Genomic DNA, 20,107 nt, shown 5'->3' with positions numbered 1-20,107 from the left:
TTCATATTTATTGTAGAACATATATACTGTTCAACATTGTATAGTAGGTATTTATAAACATATATTAAATTATTTTTAAAAAAACAATTTATTATTATTATTATGATTGTCTCTTAATAATTATTGTTGTCTATTTTGAAGGTTTTTACAATTGGGGAATATTAACGTTTTGTAGGGACAGATGCTTTGTATTATGCAATTATTTACAAGAGATCTTTATATATGTTTAACAACGGAGAGCAAATCTGATATATCATTACTAGAAATATGGGTATCCTCAAAAATAAGTGAGTCTAGTTCATCACTAGGATTGCTGATATCAACATTTATATCATTATTGTTCAAAATTTCGGTAGATAAGTCTTCTGGTAAAGCCCATTTATATTGTTGGGCAATATTAACAATAGTACGATGCATGATTGGGAATTTACAATACACAATCTTATTATACCAGGAGTGTGCTGTATCTATATCATCCCATTTCACATATCTCAATACCATAGAAGTACAAATCTTAAAGGTAAGCGGAATATTGTTTTGTTTCATGCAAGCTAGTACCTTTTCCACTTGAATCGGGGTTAAACCTAAGTTATCATACAGAATAATTGAAAAGGGACAGTCTTTACCTTTATTTCTAACTTTTTTCGCAAAAGGTTTTGAATAAAAATCCAAAAGGAGTTCATATGCTAGCTGCTTATCCTCTAAGTGAGATAAAACACTTGAAATGAAACATTTGATTATTCGAGAATCATTTTTCCATAAACACTGTTTTTTAAAATTTTCTTCCATGAAAGTAATGTAGTTCATATATAATTGGATTAAGAATTCCCGATATAACTGCATACCCATTGTAAGAGAGCTAGTCGAAAAAAGAGAGCTATAGAGTTCTGAAAGAGGCAGGGATATTTCCTCGAGTTCTCCATGTAGTGACCTTGGTATTAGATTTGACATCCCATGAATATCCTGTATAAGAACCTCGGCTGATACTTTACGCCCACATGTTGAATGGAATATGGTTCCCCATAGTCCCAAGTTATTAAGAAGTTCACCTGGATTTGGTTTCTTAATGACTGATATTAGAAATTGACACATCAATTTTGGGTCATTGAAATATCTTAGTGACAATACTAATTCATTGAGGATCATATTTTTAAACATATACGTTTTCGGTATCGTTGACATTCTACCAACTGTTGATGCCAATTGGAAAATAGCGTCTTGATCTCTTTTAGCCCGTAGTAAACGGAACATCTGAACAATTGGACGATGCATCAGTTTACCAAAGCTATCCTCATCGATATGGGGACTGTCTTTCATGAATATTATCAGTGATTTTAAGAGAGATGTAAACAATTTTATATCCTCTAATTTTGTAGTTATTGCAAGTGTCTGTATAACAAACTTTACAAACTGTATTGCTAATTGTTTTCCATTATCTTTACCTCCTTTACTTGTGACATCCTTGTAATATGAAAGTTTCTTCACCAATGCTTGTAGATAGAAAGATAAATTAGACTGTGAAAGAGTGTCCTTCTTATTTTTATTAATCGTCAAGTTAATAATATTATATATATCATAGAAATTATGCAATTTAACAAATTTCTCCATTGTAACCTCTGGCAAAGGATATTCATCAGGTCGCAAGAGAAAATAATCGAAAGTCGCCAGTTGATACTCTAATTCTGATCCTTGAATTAGCCTAGTAGTGAATAACCTTGAATAAACCCCAGTTGATAAATTGACATCGTTCTGTATCAAAAACATATAATGTTGAAAACCACTTGATTTTGAAAGGTTATCGTAAAACCATTTATGAATTGAATCTGGAATTGTCAATGCACTACCTAGATTCTTAGATGGAAATAACATATTCTGAATATATATGGCTTCATATAATAACCTTGATGTTTTCTCTATATTAGATTGATTTGATCTGTCTACCAGTAGCTGCAAATATTCTGCAAATAACTTATACTGATAGCGTGACCCTCGAGACTGCAGTACCATATTCAGATAGAACGGATTATCTGAGATATTGATCAAATTGTTCTCAATCTTATTATATTCTTCTGGGAACTGGGTAATTAACAGATCTTTTACCATTTTCATTCCTTTCACATCCTGGACATTCACAAACCATTTTCCCAATTTAACCAAATCTGGAGAGCCTTGTTGAAATAGGGACTCCCTGGATAAGGTTTTCAACCAAGTAACCATATCAAGTCCAGTGGTCGTTGTTGTTGTTGTTGTTGTTGTCCTAGTAGCTGTTGAGTTACCTCGCACCGCACCCAAAAATAATCGACAACCATACCTCCATTCTGGCTGAGATAGCAATTTCCTTGATAAATTCATCACACAATAACTCTATAAGGTGCTCACCATTAATATTCCTTTGTGGTCTCCTCCTTTTCAATTATACCTGTTTTTGACTCCTTCTCTCAAACTTAAATATATAAAATCCGTAGATTATAATTTAAAGATAATTTTGTTATCTCGAAAATTAGATGTTAGGCTGTAACAATTTTTAACAAGTTCCAAGATTATATCAAAAAGCCAAGAAAGGGACAACAGAGGAAAGTTGAACCTGTATTGTGAGACTACTAACGTGACTGACCATATCCCAAACAAAATGCTAAGCTATACTTTTGTACAAAAGTTTGGTGAGGTAATGAGCCTGAAAAACGGGAATGTGACTCAATGTACGCAATCACATTGGCCTTTAGTCTCTGAGATCAGTGGATCGATCTCATTCTTTGGTTCATTTGTGTCCTTATTCCCTCAAATTATAGAGACATACAAAGATAAGAGTGTTGCTGGGCTATCGCCATTATTTCTGTTATGCTGGCTATGTGGTGACATCACATCTTTAGCAGGGGCACTCATGACTCATCAGCTGATGTTTCAAGTGGTACTAGCATTATATTTCTTATTAAATGATTCCTTTGTTTGTGGACAATATTATTACTATGGGATCTTATACAAAAATACATTGGCTACAGTGGGTCATGAACCTGGTCCTGTGCTGTCACATTTACCACATGCCATTGAGAACAACGGTACTGGTGTCACTACGGATAACTTAGAGAGCTTGATAGATAATACAACTTTACCAGAAGGTAATATGGGGGACATTGAACGCACAACATCACGAGGAACTCGAGGAAGTAATCGTAGTAGACGAAATTTATTAATTGCTGCGGTATCTATTGCTAATCAAGTTCAAAGTGCCAATGCTTCGAAAGTTCATACTACAACTAATAATCCAGGAAGTGGAATCGTGTTGTCCTGGTTTGGGGCATTCTTTTATGTTGGTGCTCGTATTCCACAACTAATCAAGAATTATCGTCGTAAATCTACAGATGGGTTATCCCCCTTATTATTTGCAACAACTCTGCTTTGCAATATTACATATTGCTTATCAATTTTTACAAGTTGTAGATTTATTGACTCCACAGACAAATGGGCTTTCTTTGATAACGCTTTACCGTTCATTATAGGCAGTGCTGGGACAGTAGTGTTTGATCTAATATATTTCTATCAATACTACGTGTTGTATTCTACAGACACTAAATTGAGAGCCATTGAGCGTGATATATACAATGAGGAATCTTACGAGGATGATAACGTCGAAGATGGTGAAGACACACCATTGTTGAGAACATAGAAAATTCCATTATTTTTCTTTTTCGTTGCTATACTAGCAACAAAACTTCTGGCCCTCCTTTGATCTTTTGGGCAAATTATGAATTCGATCTATCAGGGAAGAAATGAATGAGAAACAGAAGTCTCCTTCTTCACCCTTTCTGTATTATTACTATTTTGAATAAGCTTAAAAAGATTTCGCAGGCAAATTCCGAAAATCGGTGATATCCCTTCACCCCCCTCGATGTTCCTGCAGATCAGGTCCGAACTTCCAAATATGCAAATATATATATAGTAGAGGAAAGGGGTACATAAAGGCCAATTATTTGAAGTTAAACCCTCTTTAGATATATACTTTATTTCTGAATATATTGATTTATACATATATATCGTTTGCATCACAAACATACATCACAACAACATACGTAATACTAATACAATGGTTCATCATAGAGTTACAATTATTGGTTCAGGACCAGCGGCTCATACTGCTGCCATCTACTTAGGCCGTGCAGAGATACCTCCTACGATGTATGAGGGTCTTATGGCCAACGGTATTGCTCCTGGCGGTCAATTAACTACCACCACAGAGATTGAGAATTTCCCCGGTTTCCCAGATGGTTTAATGGGTGGAGAACTAATGGATCGCATGAAACAACAATCTGTGAAATTCGGTAACAATGTTATCACCGAGACAGTCTCTAAACTGGATCTATCATCTAGACCATTTAAATTATGGACCGAGTTCAATGAAGATGCAGAACCTGTCACTACAGATGCTGTGATCATTGCTACAGGTGCGTCTGCCAAGAGATTGCACTTACCAGGCGAGGAAACATACTGGCAGCAAGGTATCTCAGCATGTGCTATTTGTGATGGCGCTGTACCTATCTTTAGAAACAAACCACTTGCTGTTGTGGGTGGTGGTGATTCGGCTTGTGAAGAAGCTCAATTCTTAACCAAATATGGTTCCAAAGTCTTTATGATTGTTAGAAAGGATCATTTAAGAGCCTCAACAATCATGCAGAGACGTGTTCAAAAGAATGAGAAGATTGAAGTTGTCTTTAACACTGTTCCTTTGGAGGCTAAAGGTGATGGTAAATTCCTTAATGCAGTTGGTTTAAAGAATGTTCAAGAGAATAAAGAATACGATTTACCTGTGAATGGTCTATTTTATGCTATTGGACACAGTCCCGCCACAGAGATAGTTAAGGGCCAAGTCGACATGAATGATGCTGGTTACATCAAGACTGTGTCTGGTTCTTCTTTGACGTCTGTTCCAGGTTTGTTTGCTGCTGGTGATGTCCAGGACTTCAAGTACAGACAGGCCATTACATCTGCAGGGACAGGTTGCATGGCGGGTCTGGATGCCGAAAGGTTCATTTCTGAACAGGACTAGTCCTGCTTTCCCTGAATAGTATAGTTATATATATATATACATACTTATATATTTGAAGTAGTATATAGTTCATTCATTAATGTATTCGTTCACCTTGTAATATGATGAGTCAAAGATTCTGTTCCTTTTTTTTCATTTTTTGGCTGTGAATTTACCAACCGACGCCCAAACTTGAGCGAGAAGAGATTCTAGCAGTCCAACCATCACATACTTGGATATATATTGAAATAAACTGAAAGAACTGAAAGATATAGTGAGCGAAGGTGTCTTGATTGATTGTATCTGCTGGTAATACTTGAGATTGCGATACATATAGATATATAAATACAGTTCAACTATGTCTGATGTAAATTTGGTGAAGTTCACGAAGAAACTATTACCTCCAAACGATGGGAAGAACCTCACACCGTCTGAGCTACATGACGCCATTGTCACTATCATGAAATTACTAAAGGGGCTAGGTACTACTGGTGCTGGTGGGGTTCCTGATGATGTGGAACAGTTGCCATTGCTAGTGAAAATTGCTAGTTTCTTAACAGCTCTAAGAACTAGTGGTTTGGACCATAAAGCTGCATACATTGCTGAGGCTGCCAAGGCAGTCTTAGCGTTCTCACGATTAGTAGATTTACCCATGGTATCACAAACAAATGGGAAGATTAATATCCTAGATATTGTCGGAACAGGAGGAGATGGCCAAAACACATTCAATGTATCAACATCTGCTGCTATTGTTGCCTCCGGAATTCCACATTTAAAGATATGTAAACATGGAGGGAAGGCCTCGACTTCTAATAGTGGTGCTGGTGACTTGATAGGTAAACTAGGGTGTGATATTGCAAAAGTTACTCCACAAACAGTCCCACAACTATGGAATGACAATGATTTTTTGTTTTTATTAGCACCTTACTTCCATGATGGAATGTCTCTAATGGCACCATTAAGGAAATTACTGGGGATTCCTACAATCTTCAATGTTTTGGGTCCTTTATTACACCCGGTGGATCACGTTAACAAACGTGTCCTTGGGGTATACTCTCATGATTTAGGAGAAGAGTATGTCAAGGCTGCTGCCATGGTATACCCAGAAAGCGAAATATTTGTCGTTTGGGGGAATATAGGTTTAGATGAAGTATCACCCATTGGGAAGACTACAGTTTGGCATTTCAAGAAAGATATCGAGTATCAACAAAACGTTTTCCAAAAATTCGATATTGACTCCTCAATGTTTGGTCTTCAGGAACATCAGTTAACAGACTGCCTCTCATTAGGACCTGCTGAAAATGCACGTATACTAAGAGATGAAATCCTTTCTGGGAAATATAAATTGGGAGACAACCACCCAATATACGACTACATCCTGATGAATACCGCCGTGCTATACTGTCTGGCAGTTGGCAATCACGATTGGAAGACTGGTGTGGAGATGGCAGAAGCCAGCATACAGTCCGGTGCAGCATTACAATCCTTACAATGCTTTATAGACTCAGTACAGAAGTTATAAAACGCTTGCCCATCTCGACCGCTTCCGACTCTCAAATAACATAGAACACTTGTAATCTATATACATACATAAGCCATTTTACATAAGTTTCACCTTATGCAAACCCCACCTTCCCCCAAGCCCTTGACAATTGCTATCTTTCTCAGCAAGTTGTCGATTACATTCTTCTATAATCAAAAGAGAATGGTTGGTTGTTGCTATTGCCGTTCAGCGTTTGGACAGAGGAGTGCTCTTCTTCTCTATTTTTGTTTGTGACGCGAAATTTTTTGAAAATAACAATGAAATTCCAATTTCTTCTAAAATAAACAAACTTAAACCATTTAAACATGTCAGTAAAAAACGGAAAGAAGAGGTGGAGTTGGTAGGCTTACTGTGAACTCTGAAGCTGAATTACATCTGTTGGAGAAGAGAGTTACCAGAAGTGACACAATTATACATACACACTCATGAGCAACACTGAGATCAACTCAAAGAATTCGGAGTTTACGCCCATAGGGTATCTATCAAATAAACGCCGGAAACTATCAAACGACAAGGATGCATTGAAATCACCCTCTTCAAAATATGCTGCTGACGTCAATGAGGATGCCGAGTTAAGTTTTGATGAGAATCTGGAGGACCTAGAGGAAGATGATTCACCGTCAAGGAAAGTACCTCGGGCTGTAGATGATGATACAATGAACTCTAATAATCTTTTCACTGAAAATTCACAATTCGAGAATGATTCTTTACCTGAGATACCTGATGTTACAAAGACAAATAGTACTGCTACTACTACTACTAATAACGGTAGTGGTTACAATGTAGAACAATATCCAAAGAACTTATTATCGAATTTGAATAATGCTACCATGTCTGAACCTATTAAAGAACAACAAGAGATGACGAAACTGTTATTATCAGGTAAAAGATTATCTAACGCACAGATAAATTTTTTCTTGCAATACTTGAAGAGTAACAACGTGTTGGGAAATAATAATAATAATAGTAACCCAAGTGGTTCATCAAATGGAGATTATAAAGCCGACCAAGAAAGGTACAACGCATTATATGACGATTATCAAGTATTACAAAGGAAATATTCAGATCTTGCTGATAGTAATACTCATATGAATGATGACAATGAAGATGACGACACAAACAATATAGAAGCTCCTGATCATAGTGAATGTGAACTTAAACAGAAACAATTGGAAGATAAGATAGAAGGTTACAAGAAAGAATTATCCATCTTAAAAGAACAACACCAAAAAAAGATTCAAGAATTAAAGAAAAAGAATGAAAAATTGAATACCGATATTGAAACACAACGTGCTACCACAGAAGATCAAAAATTGGATAATGATAGTAATTTAAGAAAATTAAGAGAAACAATTAATAAACTTGAGGATGATGCTCAATCATTGGAGAGAAAATATAAGGCAAAGATTAACGATTTAGAGAATCAACTATTGGATTTAAGAAACGGACAAAAACATTCTATAACTGAGTTGGAGAATCAATTACATTCTAAGGACCTGAAGATATCAAGTTTTGAAGCTCAAATTAAAGATTTAACAGAACAAAAAGATATAACATCACATAAACTAACCACAGTGACAAAAGAATTAGATGGAAAAACACAAGAATTTGACCAATATAAATCGCAAGTGAACAAAAAAATCTCTAATGAGCAAATAAATGACAAAGAAATACATGACAATACTCAAAAGACAATTCAAAAATATGAAAAGGAGGTCGAAACGTTATCTAAAACAAAATATGATATCGAAAAAGAATTACAAGACTATAAAGAAAAATTGGATAAAACAGAGAGAAATCTAAGTGCATTCAAGGAAAAACATTCTATGGAGGTAAAATATTTACATGAATCACTTGACAAACTAAATGAAGATTCTAAGAAGACTTCGATAACTATAAAAACGTTGAAGGAACAAATATCGGACAAAGATAATGAAATATCTCAAAATGTCTATATGATCAAAAGACTCAAAGAAAAGATCAATTCAACTGAGGAGCAGACTACCGTCGTGAGATCTACAAACCTACAGAATGAACTTGATGATAAATCAGAAGAAATTAACCAATTGCAAACACGCGTCAATCAATTAGAAATATCAAGAAAAGATCAAATACAAGAATTAAAGATGGCAAATGCCAAATTATCCATTTTAAATGAAAAGGTTACAGATGCCGAAGATGAACTCAAATCTACTCAAGAAGTACTAAAATCTATGGAACGAGAAGCAAAGGAGAAGCAATGTAACTTAGACGAGGCTAATAAATTGGTGGAAACATTACAAAAAAGTTTACACTCTTCATCTAATGATAAGGAGTCGAATTTTACAGACTTGAGACAAAAATTAAAAGAACAAGAAGAAAAATTGAAACGTGCTGAAGTTAAAAATAAAGAATTATCCGAACAAATCATTCAAAATACCGTAGATTCAATAAAGAATGTGAATAGTGACTTAGAGGAGAAAAATGATCATATTAAAGGTCTAGAAAATAATGCAAATTTTTACAAACAAATGTTAAAGACTTTGGAAGAGAAGGTTGAAAATTACGAGAATTTATTAGAAGAATTGAAGGATCATCGTAACGATGGAACAACTGACCAAAAAGATGAAATTAAAAGGTTGAATCGAATGTTACAGACAAGAAGCAAGGAATTGCATAAATTAGACATTCAAATGGTTAGCCTTAAGAATACTAATCAACTATTACAAAAGAAATTGGTTGAAAATTCAGTACATATGGAGACATTAAATGAGCAAGATAAACAAATCAATAATTTGGAACTAAATGTAGAAAAGTTAAAGAGGGAATGTCATGAACTCAAGAAAATGAATAAAGAACAAATTGACCAAATTGAGGATCTTCTGAAACAAAGAAAGTTGGTTAATGAAAATTATAATATCATAAATAATTTGAATACCGAATATAAGAACGAACTGGAGGCAACTAAAGGAGAGTATATAAGCAGAGAACATAACCTGAAGGAGAGAATACTTGATTTGGAGAGTAGCAATATGAAGTTGAATGAAGCCTTAAACAGAGAGCAAGTATCTAATGAATCTCGTTCCAGAGATACAGATCTACGTGATTATTATCGTTTGAAATATCACAGAGAAGTGCGCCATAACAATGATCTCCGGATGATCAATTATTACTTGACTCGTGTTTCTCAAAGAACAAGTACACAAATGAAAATGGATTATCGAAAATATAACAGAATTCTATCGGATTCCAGAAAATTTGAAGAATCATTAAATGATTATGATTACATAGAGCAACCACGATTTGATCCAGGATTGAGATATAATTATAAAAATTCATCAAATACAAACTCAAGGAACGACATAAGGCCGGAGCCCTCTAGATATGCGGACAATTCAAGTCCCTTGTATTTTAATTCACCAAGATTGAAATTCAAAACATTAGCGAAGTTCGTTCAGGCCTGTGTCAGAATGAAACAGGTTGCGTTAAAGAACCATTGGGATGAACAAAGAATAAGACATTTAGAAAGACGTATCGATTCATCAGATAACAGTACCAATTGGACCTTGTAAAAGATTCTATCATCTATTCTTTATATATAATATTTTATGTATTTCTATACACCATTTGCATTATATGAGGAAGGGTTGTAATTATAACTATAAAGCCAAATGTCAAACAAACTAGAAATAATAGTATTTAGAAACTAATGTTAGCACGATTAATTAACAGGGGAGATATTATGGTTGTATATCGTTTGTGTGACCACCATTTGTTTTCAGTGTCTTTAATTGGTTGAATATAGTATCCAACCGTTGTTTGAAGGTATCTGATATAAAAGTTATCTGCTCTAACATATCAAAATAATTTTCCAATTCACTACATTTTTCTAACAGACTTTTAAACTCAGCAACATTTTTGTCAATTATACCCTCAACAATATCATTCCTAATAGTTGCCTCGTGTTGCTGGCATATATCATGCGTCTGTATCTGTATAGACTGTACGTAGTCATTTATCTTGTACATAAGATAGTCGTAATCGACAGCCAACCTATTAATGCCTAAAGGGTCGTCATTGTTTGACGAATTATTCTTATTAACGTTACCAGTTTCACCGACACTGGATTCATTAGACATTTCCAGATAAAACTATACTCAGTAAGCCATCTATTAGTGGATAGATACACCGACAAGCAAGATTCCTTGACTCAGTGTTTCCTGTCTCTGTTATTCCATTGATAGTATACCAACAAAATTAATTTATATTTCAAATTAATCAAGCCTCTTTTGCCCTTCTAGGAAATTGTATATCACGACAGAAAAAAGGAGACAACACACATTTTTTGGAAGAGGAAGAGAGATAAACAATTTTGATGCGTGAACGACCTAGATAACAGAGAGAAAGACTACAAGGTAAGAACCCATTCTCGAACCATTCATAACTATTAGAATCAAGCGATAAAAATTAACTGGCTACAATTATTATCGTGTTTCCTTCGTTAGTGCGTATTAAAATAAAAGTGATCCTTAACTTTGATAATTGATTAGGGGCAAGTTTTCAAAAGAAGCTTAGAGATACATCAACAATTTTTTCCAAAAAGTATTACAAGTAAGTACAAACTACAATGTCTCACGGTGTTTATCTTGGTGATACTCCAGTAAGAAGACCTGGTGTTTCTACCAATCCATTAATGCGGAAAATTCAAAGGGCGTGCAAGATGACTCTTCCTGAACCTGATATCGCTTTAAATCTGGATGTTGCTGACTTTATAAATGAAAAGCAAGGTGCAGCAGCTCATGATGCTACAACTACGATTGTGAAATTGATCAATAGTCGAGACACTCACACTGCGGTTTTTGCGTTGTCTTTACTAGATGTCCTAGTGAAAAATTGTGGATATCCAATACATTTACAAATATCTAGGAAAGATTTCTTGAACGAATTGGTTAAACGATTCCCAGAACATCCTCCAATGCGTTACTCAAAGGTCCAAAGATTGATTCTAACTGCCATTGAAGAATGGTACCAGACCATTTCCAAACATTCTCCATATAAGGATGATATGACATATATCAGAGATATGAGAAGATTGTTGAAATATAAAGGGTATGTACTACCAAAGATCCAAGCGGAGGATCTGGCTGTTATGAGACCTACCGATCAATTAAAGTCAGTTAGTGAAATTCAAAAGGAACAAGAAATTGCTCAGGCTGCTAAATTGGAAGAATTAATTAGAAGTGGTAAACCAGATGATTTGAGAGAAGCAAACAAACTTATGAAAGTAATGGCAGGTTTTAAGGAGGATAACATGGTCAATGCTAAACAATCCATCAACACTGAATTAAACAAACTAAAACGTAAAGCCGATTTGTTGAACGAAATGTTGAATACTTCATCTGAAGCAGATTTACAAAATAATGAAACCATTGATGAATTGTACAGTGCTCTAAAGGCTTCGCAACCAAAATTCCAAAAAATCATTGAAGAAGAACATGAAGATGATGACTTAGTCCAAAGTCTTTTGAAATTCAACGATGCCATAAATCAATTGATTGAAAAATACTCCTTATTGAAGATCGGTAACAAAGAGGCTGCGGAAAGAATTAATCTAACAAACTTAAATGACATTTCTACTGCATCCCAAACAGGGGGAGCTTTAGCAAATGAAATTAACTTAATCGATTTTGATGATGATGCGGGCACCACCACCCCAGGCCAAGTTCCAAACTCTACTGATTCCAACAGTAATAATAATAATAATAACAATTCAGATCCCCTAATTGATTTATTAGGTGACCTAAACTTATCATCAACTCCAAATACATCCTCTACTACTACATACAATAACCAAGCAGCAGCCGTAGAAATGGGTGGTGGTATATCATTAGGTACCACTGCTCCACCATCTGCCAACACTAATGTCCCGATATCTTCCTCTTCTGGTGATCCATTTGATCTACTAAGTGACTTCTCTTCTCCTAATGCATCCACACCAGCAGCTAGTTTGTCGGTTCCGACTGCAGTTGCTACTTCTCCAACGTTGCCTAGCGCTCCTGTATCTGGAAATGGTTCAACCAGGATCAACGTAAGTAAATCAGCTAATATTAAAATTGATCTAGTAGTTTCAAGAGAAAGCAACTCTACCATAAAGATTAAGACAATTTTTAGTAACCCTTCCGCAAACTTGGTCAAAGACTTGGTATATTCTATGGCAGTTCCAAAATCTTTTACCTTGAAATTAGAACCGCAGTCGTCGAGTGCTCTTGGATCATTTGTTGAAGAAGGTGTATATCAAAACGCATTGGTCGAAAACGCTGTTAAGGAAAATCTTGAGAAGAAGCCATTAAAAATTAAATGGAAGGCTACTTACAATATCAACTCAAGCCCTGTGGAAGAAACTGCGATTTTCCAATTGCCTATTGTGTAAAATAAACCAATTTAGTTGATCTTAAAACTCAGAAATATGCTATTCTATTAAATATAATTAATGTATACATATATATTATAATTGTGAAGGCCAGATTCCAACAATCACATGTAAAAAACCCTTACGTGTACCTGAATGTAGGTCTTATTGTAATGCTGATATCAATTATCTTCCAACAAATTTATATCTCTTAAAAAATCTTACATAGTACAATCTACATAGTAAAAATATATATTTCGAAATCTTTATCTGTAAAAATATATGCACAATAAACATTCTAAAGACCCATTCTATTTCTGGAATCTCTGTAAAATTTCAGATGGGGTGGGCGACTTTATTTTTGTTGAATTGGCATTATTAGAACCACCCATAGTTGGTGGTTGTAAATGTCCTTGTTGAATAGAAGGACTACTCAAGGTATTTTGTGTTGTTGCAGCAGATGAATTCCCTGGAGAAGGAACCTGTGGTTGAACAACATGTCGTTGTTGCTGCTGCTTTGGCTGTAGAGGTGTTTTTACTTGTTCCGATTGTTCCGATTGTTGCTGTTGCTGTTGCTGTTGCTGTTGCTTCAAATGCATTTGCTGTTCTTTGACCTTTTTGACATAATTTTCGGCAGTCTTCCATGCCATACCTGGTGGAAGTTCTGGATTCTGAGCTAAGATTTTTTTTGTATAATTTAAAATAAGTATCATTTCAGGATTATTTTTATCAATAGGAGGTATGGAATTAGATATTCTAGAATCTGAAATAGGTTTTCCGGTAGATTGTTCAGAAGAAGGATCTTTAGCACTCCCCCCATTAGGAGGTCTCGAACCTACCTTTTCTCTTTGAAGTTGCGCTTGTTGTGCAGCTAAAAATTGTTTTTGTTGGGTTCTGTTCTTAACATTTCTTCTAAACTGAACGTCTCTACGTAAAGCTTCGTCTCTTTGAGCTTTCAATTGCGACATCTCAGCTGGTGTAGGAATTTTCATATTTTTTGTATCCAATGGCTTTCTAGGTTGCGATTTGTTTGGTTTTGGAGCGTTCTCTCTCTTCTTAATTGTTTTTCTCATCACTTCAAACATGCTTGCCCATCTTAATCTCTTATGACCTCTTTGTATCGATTCTTCGCCGACACCAAGAGGAGAAATCCTTCTATTTTGTCTCTGTTGAAATTTATGTGCTTCAATTAGCCATTGTTGTGCACTATGTGCTCTAGGACCTTTCATGTCATTAAAAGTGAAACGTTCGTTCAATTGAACAAATCTTTCAAAACATTGCCAAGGCGTTCTAATTTCAATATTGGACAGATAAGATCTTGTCGGTCTATGTATCATTTGAGAACTAATTAATTCCCAATTATACGAGTAGGCATTAATATTCTTAACCAATTCTTTATCATCTTCTGGAAGCCAAATTGTAGGTGTTCTGTTTCTCAAATATCTTAATGATGGAACAGCTGGCGGTCTCAAATAATGATTTCTTCTGTTCGCATAAAACATGCCTCTTCTTTTGCTTAGTTGGTTCAAAGATTGCTCGTCATTCATCACCTGTTTTTCGATTACTTTAAAAAAATGATCATCATCTAGAGTCATCATTGATTTAGAAATCGGAACAAACGGCGTATCTTTTCTATTAGGTCTATCATTTTCTTTATCAATCCCCATATAAATTGGTATTTCTTTAGTTAAGTTACGTTCAGCAGTTGTTAAATCATCCATTGAGATATATAATTTGAAAGGATACATCTCTTTACTACGAATGTCTTTATCATCTTGGGTAGAGGTCTCTGAAACTATCGATAATTGGCTTATTTCTGCAGCACAATCAGGTGCCACATTTAATAAGTTTGGATTAATGACTTGCTTTGGTGGTTCTGTGACATTTTGAGAAACTGATTCAGGATCAACATTGCCTAATTTCTTTTCTGTATTACTTATTTGTGCCTGTTCTAAATTATCATTACCATTTTCTTCCTCTTTTGTTTCAGAAGTCATACCATCACGCTTATCATCAGAAGTAACTACAACATTAATTTTTTCTGTAGAGATATCTGATTTTTCATTTACATCTGATGTTAAAGTTTCAAGACTTTCGTCAACATTTGTATCAACATTTGATTCAGTTAAAGTTAAAGGTGCAATATCTACAATTGGTTCAGCTTCTGAATTACTTATTCTAGGTACAGATGCTTCCGTTTCAATTTCTTCTGTTTTCTCAATCAAATTGTTATCTGTATCAGCAACTGTTTCGCCTGGTTTGTCATCTTCTATTATTGGTGAAACCACTGATGAGAATAAAACTGTCGGATTTGACTCTGCTGCAGAAGTTTCTGGTGTAGGAGTTGATGTATCTGTTTCTTCCTTTATTGCATTTGCAGTATCTGATAGATGTACAATTGGTTTTCTCTTTATACAACACACTTTTCCATATGTCCAGTAATCCATAACCGCTTGAGCTAAAGTTACACATGCGGCAATTCTATAATTTTTACCTTCTTTAAAATCAGCTTGCATCCATTTAGCTTCTTCTAATAGACGAGTATAATGTGTATGATCATTATTCCAAGGATCAATAAATAATTTTGGTTGTCTTAAACACCATAATGATAATCTTCTTAATTCTTCAATTCTAGAACCAACTACAGTAACTCTTGCTTCATTCAAAGCATTATTTATTATATCTGTTGTGAGTACTTTATGAGCTCTAGGGACCAAATCAATTAATGGTAAAGTTTGTGCCATATATTTTAATTCTGCCAATGGGATAGAATGTGGAATCTTTGAAGGTACTTGATCCTTTGTCATTAAATATACTATATCCTTGACATTGATATCTTCACTCTTATAAAAATTTGATGAGTTAGTCTTTGGTTCCCTTAATTTATTTGAGACAGAGTCTTCATATTGTGGTTTAGTCTCTACTGGTGTTGGTTTTAATGGTGGAATATATAAGTTTGAATAATAATTGCTACGTGCCTGTTTTGCAGCTGCAATAGCAGCTACCACAGCAGAACTTGGTGGATTATTGTTTTGTAGAGTGGGAAGTAATCTTTGTTTATCGTTAGTTTTTGAGGAGTCTCTCTTTTGTTTCTTTATCAATACCTCATCATCATCTTTATTATTATTATCATTTTTATTATCAGTAGTAGTAATATCTTTTGTCTCTGATGCACTATTTTTCCTCTTTAAAGATGATGGTGATGTTGATATAATAGATTTATTTATCACATCATCTGATGATTTTGAGAAATTAACTAAATCTGAATGTGTTTCATTCTTTTCAAGTATTTGATGTGACACGGTTGTAGGTGTTGGAGAAGATGCTGTTGATACAGCCAATGCAATCGAAGAACGTTTCCTACTCTTATTTCCAGTAGTTGTAGTATTAGAAGTAATATTTTTTTTAGTAATATTACCTGTACTAAGACTCTTTCTTGGATATAATGAATTTGAAACATTTGATAAAGATGGTGAAGGATTTGGATAATTGAAATAATTTACTTTAGGTAAACTTTCAATTTGGAATCTAATATTCTTCATAATATCATTTTTATTCAAACACTCATTCATATCACTATTTAAAGCTTTCGAATCCTTAATATTTAATAAATCACTCAGTCGAGAAACGCAATATAATTCTATAATCTTACTATTTCTCAATTGAATCATTCGATCCAAATGAGCTCTTGACGAACCTTTAGTAGTAGCAGTAGATGATTTAGATCGGAGATTACCATTGCCATTACCATTATTATTAATAATATTGTTGTTGTTGCTTAGAACAGTACCATTAGAAATATCTGTGGGAGATTGCGATGAATTGGAATGATTAGTAGTTGCCATATTTGTTGTCTCTAAAATAAACACGCACACTCACACACAAACCAACAAAACAAAACAATAAAAAGGATGGATTAGCTCCCTATGTATTCTTTATGATGAATTGGACAGAATGATTTAGGAAGTGAATCTAAATACCGGATATATCGAACCCTCTCAGTTTGTCTTTCTTTGTTCTTTGTCTTAATTTCTTGATCTCTGTATGTAAAAAACAAACAAAGAAAAAAATATTCAAATTGCCGCCCTTACAGTTGTTGGTGTGCTCTTCCCTCAAAAAAAAAAAAAGAGCCTAGTAAATTTGTCCTTTTTACCTTCGTTTGAACGCTTTATGGGGAAACAAACAGAAAAAACAGAACCAGCACAGCACAGCACTCGTCGTTATCTTTATACGTTTATATATATATATAGATCGGGATACGTATAAATATAGCTGTGTTAGCTAGCTTGAAGAAGCAAAGGATATAATACACACACAGGAGCTATAATAATAATAATAATAATAATAATAACAACAATAATAACCCTATCTCTTATCTGTATCTTCTAATGGTTTTTAGCAGTCCAAAATCCATTATTTCCTCTCTTTTTCTCCTCCCGTTGGCGTTGTCATCGTCGTCGTCGTCGCGAAGAATTTTTCTTTTTTTTTTGGTGAGAAAGGCGGAAAAGACAGTTGTGGCACCTCGTGCAGGATGATGTTGCACGTGATATGCGATTAGGCATACAAATAGTTTGTTATATTGATATATCTATATCTATCTAAATCTATATCTACACAATTCTATATAGATCGATGAGGAGTGATGTGATACTATTTTCACCATTGAGATATCTCTGTCTCTAGGTCTGCTATACCGTTCATTAGTCCGTCGTGGTCTAGGATCATGTATGTGCTGATGACACCCTTTCTTGCGTCGGATTGGAATTGTACTTTTGCATATTTTTCTAAGAATCTATCTTCTTCATGGAAATAATCAACTTCAACATCCTTTACTCTTTTAGTAGAACGAATAGTGGTTTCATCGGTATCAAAGTTTACTTCATATTTCCTACTAACAATCACGTAGAAATCAAAATGTTCTTTGCCTCCATTAGAGGAATTCTTAATATCATCCAATGTAATCTTATATAGAGGTGGAACAATTTCAGGTGGCATATTAATCAATCTTTCACTTATCACTAAAGCGCAGTTCTTGTCATTAGAATTATCTATGGTTCTGAAAAATGTAGATAATTTAGTATTCACGCTATTTAAATATTTGGCATAATCACTATCACGATTCTCCTTATAATCAATAAATGAAATAAAACAATATGGATCCGATTCAGTACCATCTGTCTTAATGGTAGTCATTGGAGAAGCAAGCATCAAATCAGCTAATGCACTAAGTTGAATCTTATTACTCTCTTGCGCACCAAATAATTGTCTGGACAAGTTTTTCAATGCTTGGAAATCAATGTCAGGGTTTGCATTATAAAAATCAAAGTCAATATTAACTAGCTCTTCCTTATCTTCATCATTGTCGTCGTTACCCTCGTTCTCTGAGTCAGTACTACTGATATCAATCTCAGATTCTTCCTCTTGTCCGTTTTCATCTTCTTCGTTACGTCTCTTTCTATTAGCCAATTCGCTTAATTTAAGAGCTTGAACCATTGTAAAATTGTTTTGTGTTAATACTGATATCGGTACCTCTCTCCTTTTTTGCTTCTTCTAATATAACCTATTATAAGAGCTCATCTCATCTCATCTTAAACAGTTTTTAATTATTGAATAAAATATTGAAAATTTTCAATATTTCAAAATTTTCTATACGGAGAAACGTTCGCACAACATGAGCGAAGAGGGGAGATGAATTATTTTGAAGCTCATCACCTAGACGATTCTTTTTTTTTTTGTTTGCTTATTAAAGCATATATTATGACACGGAAGAAGTAATCAATTTTGCTGTTGGGAGGAAACTACAAGTCATTAAACATTTCCTATTGATCAGGTTAGTGATACTACTTCAATAATATATATTATCTTTTTCTTTTTCCTGGTTTAAAAACGATGGGTGATGAACAAGAGCTGCTGAAACAGATTAGGCAATTAAAACTAGAAAATTCACAATTGCGCAATCAATTAGAAAATGGTGGGGTTTTAGGAAAGAACACCATAGATGGCGATGTCAATACAGCTACAGCCACCCAGTATCCATTGACGTTGGATGAATACCATAGATACGGTAGACAAATGATAGTAGAGGAAACCGGAGGTGTAGAAGGACAAATCAAATTGAAAAATGCTAAAGTATTGGTTATTGGTGCTGGTGGATTAGGTTGTCCATCTTTACCGTATTTAGCAGGAGCAGGGATAGGGACAATCGGGATTGTAGATAATGATACTATTGATACATCCAATCTACATAGACAAATTCTTCATTCTACTAATAATGTTGGTATGTTAAAATGTGAATCTGCCAAGAAATATTTAAATATGTTAAATCCAAATGTCAAAGTGATTACTTACCCTGTACGCCTAGATAATAATAATGCGTTTGACATCATGAAAGATTACGATCTTGTCCTGGATTGCACAGATACACCAGTTACAAGATATTTAATATCAGATGTTGCTGTGAACTTGGGAATGACTATTGTTTCCGCCTCAGGTGTGAGAACTGAGGGTCAACTGACAATATTAAACTTCAAGAACGTGGGTCCTTGTTATAGATGTTTCTACCCGGTCCCACCTTCTCCAAATTCCGTATCATCTTGCTCCGAAGGTGGTGTTATTGGTCCTTGTATTGGTCTTGTAGGGGTAATGATGGCCGTGGAGACCATTAAGCTTCTTCTGGATGCTTACACATTGGATAACTGGGAACCATTTCTAATGCAATATTCTGGATTTCCTAAACAAACGTTAAGAACGTTTAGAATGCGTGGAAGAAAGAATAATTGTAAATGTTGCGGTACAAATCCAACAATCAATAAACAAATGATTGAATCTAATGAGATCGATTATCAAGAATTTTGTGGGGCTCGTAATTATAATGTTTGTTCTGATAATGAACGTATTACAGTAAAGGAATTTGAAGAATCATATCATAAAATCGATAAGAAAGATTACATATTATTAGATGTGAGACCTCCACATCATTATGATATTTCTCATCTTTCATACACTTACAATGTTCCAGTCAAGTCTCTTCGGAATATGAATGGGTCACTAGAACAATTACAAGAAGTTATCCCAGACGTTAATAAAAATAGTGAAATTGTTGTGATGTGCAGATTTGGGAACGATTCACGTTTGGCAACAAGATTATTAAAAGACG

General features: G+C 34.6%; 9 protein-coding genes across 9 annotated transcripts; 5 read left to right on the top strand and 4 right to left on the bottom strand.

The window, feature by feature from the left end:
• Positions 1 to 216: 216 nt before the first annotated feature.
• On the bottom strand, positions 217 to 2,352 carry ATP22 (Atp22p; the record flags this gene model as incomplete). The annotated part of the gene is made up of 1 exon (XM_041549683.1): positions 217 to 2,352. The coding sequence occupies one exon, from the start codon at positions 2,350 to 2,352 to the stop codon at positions 217 to 219; it is 2,136 nt and encodes a 711-aa protein (XP_041405617.1).
• A 277-nt stretch (positions 2,353 to 2,629) lies between these two features.
• On the top strand, positions 2,630 to 3,664 carry YPQ2 (Ypq2p; the record flags this gene model as incomplete). Its single annotated transcript, XM_041549682.1, has 1 exon — positions 2,630 to 3,664. The coding sequence occupies one exon, from the start codon at positions 2,630 to 2,632 to the stop codon at positions 3,662 to 3,664; it is 1,035 nt and encodes a 344-aa protein (XP_041405616.1).
• A 417-nt stretch (positions 3,665 to 4,081) lies between these two features.
• TRR1 (thioredoxin-disulfide reductase TRR1) lies at positions 4,082 to 5,041 on the top strand (the record flags this gene model as incomplete). Its single annotated transcript, XM_041549681.1, has 1 exon — positions 4,082 to 5,041. The coding sequence occupies one exon, from the start codon at positions 4,082 to 4,084 to the stop codon at positions 5,039 to 5,041; it is 960 nt and encodes a 319-aa protein (XP_041405615.1).
• A 337-nt stretch (positions 5,042 to 5,378) lies between these two features.
• Positions 5,379 to 6,542, top strand: TRP4 (anthranilate phosphoribosyltransferase; the record flags this gene model as incomplete). The annotated part of the gene is made up of 1 exon (XM_041549680.1): positions 5,379 to 6,542. One exon carries the CDS (start codon positions 5,379 to 5,381, stop codon positions 6,540 to 6,542), a length of 1,164 nt encoding a protein of 387 aa, XP_041405614.1.
• A 446-nt stretch (positions 6,543 to 6,988) lies between these two features.
• Positions 6,989 to 10,114, top strand: SPC110 (Spc110p; the record flags this gene model as incomplete). The annotated part of the gene is made up of 1 exon (XM_041549679.1): positions 6,989 to 10,114. One exon carries the CDS (start codon positions 6,989 to 6,991, stop codon positions 10,112 to 10,114), a length of 3,126 nt encoding a protein of 1,041 aa, XP_041405613.1.
• Positions 10,115 to 10,282: 168 nt separating this feature from the next.
• CNL1 (Cnl1p) lies at positions 10,283 to 10,681 on the bottom strand (the record flags this gene model as incomplete). The annotated part of the gene is made up of 1 exon (XM_041549678.1): positions 10,283 to 10,681. The coding sequence occupies one exon, from the start codon at positions 10,679 to 10,681 to the stop codon at positions 10,283 to 10,285; it is 399 nt and encodes a 132-aa protein (XP_041405612.1).
• A 488-nt stretch (positions 10,682 to 11,169) lies between these two features.
• Positions 11,170 to 12,972, top strand: GGA1 (ubiquitin-binding protein; the record flags this gene model as incomplete). Its single annotated transcript, XM_041549677.1, has 1 exon — positions 11,170 to 12,972. The coding sequence occupies one exon, from the start codon at positions 11,170 to 11,172 to the stop codon at positions 12,970 to 12,972; it is 1,803 nt and encodes a 600-aa protein (XP_041405611.1).
• A 290-nt stretch (positions 12,973 to 13,262) lies between these two features.
• EAF1 (Eaf1p) lies at positions 13,263 to 16,796 on the bottom strand (the record flags this gene model as incomplete). Its single annotated transcript, XM_041549676.1, has 1 exon — positions 13,263 to 16,796. The coding sequence occupies one exon, from the start codon at positions 16,794 to 16,796 to the stop codon at positions 13,263 to 13,265; it is 3,534 nt and encodes a 1,177-aa protein (XP_041405610.1).
• Positions 16,797 to 17,607: 811 nt separating this feature from the next.
• On the bottom strand, positions 17,608 to 18,444 carry BCP1 (protein-transporting protein BCP1; the record flags this gene model as incomplete). The annotated part of the gene is made up of 1 exon (XM_041549675.1): positions 17,608 to 18,444. One exon carries the CDS (start codon positions 18,442 to 18,444, stop codon positions 17,608 to 17,610), a length of 837 nt encoding a protein of 278 aa, XP_041405609.1.
• Between the last annotated feature and the right edge of the window lie 1,663 nt (positions 18,445 to 20,107).

The sequence above is a fragment of the Maudiozyma barnettii genome (genome assembly GCF_903064755.1).
Source record: "Maudiozyma barnettii strain CLIB 1767 genome assembly, contig: KABA2_03, whole genome shotgun sequence".
Lineage (NCBI taxonomy): Eukaryota > Fungi > Ascomycota > Saccharomycetes > Saccharomycetales > Saccharomycetaceae > Maudiozyma > Maudiozyma barnettii.
The sequence above is the reverse complement of the archived record's forward strand: the minus strand, read 5'-3'. Positions and strand labels throughout refer to the sequence as shown.